The sequence below is a fragment of the Chaetura pelagica genome, unplaced genomic scaffold, assembly GCF_000747805.2.
Source record: "Chaetura pelagica isolate M959 unplaced genomic scaffold, ChaPel_1.0 scaffold3, whole genome shotgun sequence".
Classification (NCBI taxonomy): domain Eukaryota; kingdom Metazoa; phylum Chordata; class Aves; order Apodiformes; family Apodidae; genus Chaetura; species Chaetura pelagica.
In genome coordinates, this window is record NW_009952974.1 from 10,825,935 (window position 1) to 10,832,220 (window position 6,286).

At 38.6% G+C, this 6,286-nt stretch overlaps 1 protein-coding gene across 6 annotated transcripts in view; it reads right to left on the minus strand.

Moving 5' to 3' along the window:
• ABCB11 (ATP-binding cassette, sub-family B (MDR/TAP), member 11) overlaps positions 1 to 6,286 on the minus strand; it is a 36,458-nt gene that overhangs the window by 4,243 nt on the left and 25,929 nt on the right. For 4 of the 6 annotated variants that reach the window (XM_009996122.1, XM_009996127.1, XM_009996126.1 and 1 more), the window contains 4 exons: positions 4,593 to 4,697; positions 4,333 to 4,494; positions 2,126 to 2,329; positions 7 to 50 (listed from right to left, as the gene is read on the minus strand). In XM_009996122.1, the coding sequence (XP_009994424.1) occupies positions 7 to 50; positions 2,126 to 2,329; positions 4,333 to 4,494; positions 4,593 to 4,697 (515 nt within the window). Of the gene's footprint in view, positions 51 to 2,125; positions 2,330 to 4,332; positions 4,495 to 4,592; positions 4,698 to 6,286 lie in introns of all 6 variants that reach the window. The other 2 variants (XM_009996128.1, XM_009996125.1) reach the window with 1 other exon arrangement.

Consider the following 6,286-nt stretch of genomic DNA (forward strand, 5'->3'; position numbering starts at 1 on the left):
TTCCCTACCCCAGCTACAGTCCTGATGTTAGAGAGGGCTTCACTGGAGATCTGGAGAAGAAAAAAATAACATATGGGTAAAAGCTCCTAATTTTTACTTGGAAAAATAGATCGTGCTCTTTCACAAATATATGATTCTTTCATGATTACAGGGCACTAATGCCATATGTAACTTGATTCCGATACGAAACAGACTGCCCCAAATACCAGCCAACCTAAAGAGGCACCTTCCTACAAGCAATTATCTACTAACAGGCTCAGCAGTGATGCTCCACTAGAGCTGAACTTATTTCACATAATGTGAATAAATGGGACACCCACAAAAGCAAATGGTTTTAGGAGCACTATCTCCCTTTATTGCAAGCATTTCTTAATTAAAGATGTTTATGTCTATTTTATTTGTTTTACTTATTGCAGTAAACAGAGAAAGAGTTGAAAGGGATACTATCTCCAGCTTTTGTTTCATAAATTACCACCACTTGAATTTAATCCATTTCTCCACATGCTTACCCTCCTTGTTCATGTCCAAAAAGCCTGATGAGATGAAACATAAATAAAAGGTGACATCTTGATTCCTGTAACATAATTTCTAGGATTTTTACTTCATACATAGGCAAAGAGTAAGCAGATGCTTGCCTATGTAACATAGAAAAATGCAAAACAGGAAAGTATTATGTAATCCCCATGGAAAGTTCTCTGGAGTTCTAATTAAATTGTAGGGTTTATATTATGCTTTATTGCCAGTCAGAATTTGGGTTTCCATCCCAGAAAAGTAGCATTCCAGTTTCTTCTACAGAAGCAAACTGACAGTTTCTTTGATCCTAATTTTACCCTCTTTATCTCAGGTAATTTTTCAAGAAATTCGCTTTAAATGCTGCACTTTGCCTGACCTTTGATAATTCCATAGTGTGACATTTTCCTTTGGAAAGCAACAGTAGAGTATATGGCTTATGAGTGTTCTCAGCATGTAGGAAGAAATCTGAATATGAATAAAGCATTCCATCCAATTTCAGGGGTTTTCTCCTAACCAGAATTTAGAGTCAAATCTCGAATTATCTATCATACAGCATGAAGGAGCAAATAAGCAAGTTCTGTGAATTGGATTGTTTTGTTATTTTCAATGTATAGAATGGCTGATGAGCAATCACTGTGGAAGAATTCAGGGTGTTTAGCATTGAGATGCAATTCTGGCAAATAAATTAGAAAATAACATAATCAGTCATCACAGAAACTGCTGAAGCACTGAGGCCCTTTTCATCCTGGCCTCTGACACATCCTGTGTCATTCTGTTGAATAAAAGCTAATGCCTTGGCTCGTGAGACTCAACAGAGCATGGCATGCTGCTAACTGTGCTAGAAGGATCAGAGCAACAACAAGGAGGTCTTTAGTCAGGGATCACTGAACAGTGAACACATTTTTTTCCAAGGGAAGGGAATTCCTTCCTCATGCTTCATGCTGGTTGGTTTAATACTCACACAGGTTTATTTTCACTGTGGATCAAAATTTGAAGTATTAGCAAGAAAGTGCTATGTATCCTATTATAAATTAACATACAAAGTGTTAATGCTTATCAGAATTTTTAAAAAATACTTATGTACTAGCTGAGAAATGAGAATTGATAGAATTTTGATCCTTAAAATCCATATATAAAAATAAAATTGTGCCTGTGATCTAGAAGCACACTGATAAAGAAGCTGGCATGCTCGCAGGGCCCACTGAAGGAGCAGTTCTGCTCTAAAATCCTTGTACTGATCTGTGTTCAGTGCTGAATTCTCAGATGTGAGGGTTTATAACTGAATCACTGCTTTCTGAGGACAGGATAATTACAAGGCATTAAAAAAATGGGTATTTCAAGAAAATCTGACAAGGGTAAAACACACTGCTGAGGGATCTGTGTGTACCAATTAAGATCAGTAGCTTCTGAAAAGTCAAGTCACATTCCATACAGGCAGCGCTTTTCCAGTTAGGGAGTTCCAAATGGTGTTTCAAAGGTTTGACAAGCTGAAATACTACAACTTTTTTGCAAAACATTGCCAATTGCATAACATTTCAATTACTAATGGTCCCAAGTCTCTGATTTTTCAACTACCTGTGGCTGCAAATATAAATATTTTAAATAATGTTACCCGTCCAGTAGCTTCCAGCGCTTTCTTGTCCTGAGAGGCGAATCCTGTCAGCATTTTAGCCTGCACAGCTCCAGATAAGGCCAAAAATGGCAGGAAACACAGTATAACCAAACTCAGTTTCCAGCTGAAGTAGAAAGCAATGATCATGGCCACCCCTATGTTGGTAAAGGAATTGACAATCATTCCGATCTGCGACCCAGTTGCCTTAAAATAAAAGAAACAGAGATGAGTGACTTGTACTCCAACAGTAACTTCAATAATCATAAGGCTGCTGACTGCACTGGGATTTAGCCAGTTTGAATATAATGTCTCCAATTAATTGTATCACAAGAAGAACTGCAAACATCCAATCTTCCTTTCACCCACCAAACTTTCCACTGAGAACTCAGAAAATTGTTTCTAATGAATGTGAGAAAGATAATCTAACTATTGAAATGAGTTCGCTGGGGAATTATTCATCTGAATACTCTGCTTAGCCCCTACATTTATCTATCTAGATTTAAGCAATAAACAGAATCCTTCTGCAACTTTAAAACAAAGTCTCAACTGTGCAAAAAGCAGTAAGAAACATCACTGAGAAAGGATGAATTAAAGTTGCATTTCTGCCTCCTTATTAAGTAAAAATTTTAAATACACCTTTGACATCACTTTTATTGAACGCATTCATCTTATGTACTTGAAGAACATTTTTCTTTGTAATACACTTGATTTGTTTACTCAAGTTATTTTCTTTCATAGCAGTAAACAGCAAACCTACGTAGCAACCTAGTTCCTATCAGAAAAAGAATATATACATGTGATATTCTTGATTATTCTCAGTCTGATTCATTTGCAAGTTGTGAAAGTGCAGCACAAAATGCTCATCGTCTGCTTCTCCTCTAACCTGTATCAACAGGGCAAGGTGCCTTGGGCCTAGCCATGGTGGAAGGTACATCTCCCAGCTCTGCAAAGACTACAAAAAGGAGCAGCTGTGGGACTGCTCTTACCTGGATCCTGCAGCTCTAACACCCCAATACACACACACACCAAGAGTCCACTTCCTAGTCCTGGTGAGACATTTTCAGACCCTGGACACTTACGTGCACCTTCTTATACTCCGCTCGCTCTACAACAGCAGCAGTTGCCTACACTTTGCCAGGCAGTGAAAGGTGGAGATGCTGCTGCTCAAGTAGCTCTGTGTTGTTCCCCTAGAGCTGTGGGTTGAATGGCTGTGCCCACTGCTCTACCTGAGCTTAGAACAAAGGTGTCCCTTAGAAGGCTATTAAATGTTTCAGTCAGTAATTTACAGCTTCCCTTATTTCAGTTACAATATGCCCTGCAAGTGCCTGTAAGGGCTGAAGAGGCTTGCAATTGGTTGCTCCGATTTTGTAAAAATTGCTGCTGACAAGGGTTTTGGGAACCTCTTCTGTGATTTCTCCTTTACAGTCATAAAAACTCCATTAATATTTTTTAAAAGCTCACCTACCATCTTTAGACAAGCTGAAACAGGACAAATTTTATAACCAAAATATGTGGATGCTTCCTTCTTCATTTCTAGAAAATTGCTTGCCAAATTGGAGCCGAGCAAAACGGCATCTGACTCACTTTTACCAAAGCATCCATTCAGACAGGTAACATTCAGAACTCGGCATGATTTAATCTTCATCCACTAAGCAGCACAACACATGGAGTTAGTGGTTCACTTTCCCAAATAATAAGTTACACTAAAACTGGCTGCAAGATTCTGCAGCTGGAACACCAGCCAGCACTGTGTCAAGTCGACTGGCAGTTAAATAAGACCTGCCACAACAAGGACAATACCATGCTGAAAGCATGATTAGTGATGGATGTCACCAAAATACTAGACTGACAATGGTTTTGAAAGCAACAGGTACACATTGTGACAAAAAAAATCTCATTCATCTCCAGAAAAAAAGAAATAAAAACTTTTGCACTAGATGCTCCTTCCAGTTCCATCAATGGTTGGTATTTCATGGTTTTTTTACTTGTTCTGGTAATACAGGCAGTAAATTATACTTTTAAGCAAATACAGTGAATACAGTTCAATGTTAACAACCTATGATAAATAGAAATAGCTTAATTGACTGACTAAGGACTGATCTACACTGACCTTGCTGTTTGCATGCTAGTTTAGTTCTGTGACAATGTGCCAAACTGGGCCTTCAATCAGCTTATAGGAAAATAATTCTTAAGCTACCAGGTCTTACCCCTTGGACCTGTGAGGCATCTGTTGCGAGTCTTGTAGTCAAAGCACCAGGGCTGTTCTTCCGGTCATCAAACCAACCAATGTCCTGCCCTAGCATTGCCTGGAAACCGATTTTCCTCAACCGTCGAGTAAGCAGCTCACCAGACTTGGCAAAGGTGTATCCCTGGGGTGCATAAGAGAAAACACAACTATTGTACAGAAAGAGATACATGCAGATTAAGGGATCAGAAACAAAACATACACATATTGGGCTGCTCTTACCTGTAGAAACTGTGTGAAAAATGAAAGAATTCCAACACAGACAAAGAGTACGCAGACACCATTGATCTGGATTCTCTGTTCATTTTCATCAAGAATGGAGAAGGTCTTGGGGGGGGGGGGGGGGGGAAAAAAAAAAAAAAAAGAACATAAAAAAAAGGGACGGCGTGTGCGTGTTGCTGTTAGCCAGAAACTCCCATCAACGAAAAGCAGTAGATGAATTTATTCGAACATGGTTCAATAAATAATAGCACATATAGAAGGTCCATAGTTCCTTAAACTCAGTGAAACAACTAACTGAGAGTCACAAATATACCATCCAGTTGTTGCTAAATGGTTGATTACAATAAACCAGGAATGTCCACAGGGTCATTTAATATGTAACCCAAGTATCACTGGCAGAACAATTGTAACCCTTCAGAAAATGGGGGGGAGGAAAAAAAAAAAAAGTGAGATCATAGTAAAGTGTCAGCTTTGCTGTGTGTGAAGTTTGTGACTCCATATTGCCAAGTGCAAAAGCCCACCCTATCAAAGCCAGAACACAAGAGGTCTCCCTCACCCCTTGCAAAGGCCTGATTCCTTTCTTTCCTAAGGTGTAACACAATAGTTTTTACTCCTGTTAAAGAAGTTTATTACCCCCAGTGTCTGCACATACTGCTATTACGTGCCTATCCCTACTTAGAATATTCAGTCATTCCCCTACTGTAAACAAGATCCAGTGTGCTAACCAGAGAACAACAATGAAAGAAACAGCCTAGTGACAAAGCAGCAGTACAGCAGCTTCCCTACCTCCTCTCTAATCTATGACAACTGCAGCTTTATTGACCCATACAAAATGAAGCCTAAATAATTGTACCCTAGCATAACTGTCCTTGCACAACACTAATGGATCTACAATTGCTATAGGTAGGCTTCAAGAGGAACCTATTGTCTTATACTGAAGGAATGTGGATATGAGCAGTTTACTTACTTACTGCTGGGTATTTGAGAAAAAATGTTAGTGCTTAAAATAGAGCCCCTCCACCCCATTCTGCTCCAGTCTCCATTATATTTTCCTTTTATTCTTAATATCTGGTCTTTTTCAACACCTGCCAGTATTACTGGCTGCTGCTGAAGTAGTTGTTCAAATCTAAGTAGCCATCCTTTAGCAATTCCTTTCAGTCAGAGCAGTTAGTTAATGCAAACAGGATTTCAGAGGTAAAAATTATTATAAATTGACTACTCTCTCAACCTGTTATCAGTAAGGTGTAATTAAAAAAAACTTATGCATTCGACTTTTACTTATATCAAAACCAGCTTAAACTCTTCTAGGTAGAAAGAGGAGCTTTCATTACAGCTGCAAAATATAAAAATGCCAGAAAAATAAACTTAAGTACTAGTCCTAAAAGGTCAACCCACGTTATTTACAGCTGAGAGTGAGCTATGCATCAAAGTAACAGGGAGGAATTAGAGCATGAATTTGAAAAAAAGAAATAGCAACGTGACAAATACAAACTGAGCATTGAAAAGAGAAATAAACGCTTGTCCTAGGACCCTAAGCTATTTTTTCCGGTATCTGTCCTGTAAATTTGAACTATCCCATTCTGCACTTGGATAGCATGCTCAGACATGGTTTTGACCTATGTTCTTGATTTTAAAAATAACACAGATTGACAGTAACATGTAGGATGGAGAATAGTATCACATCTATAAAGGGA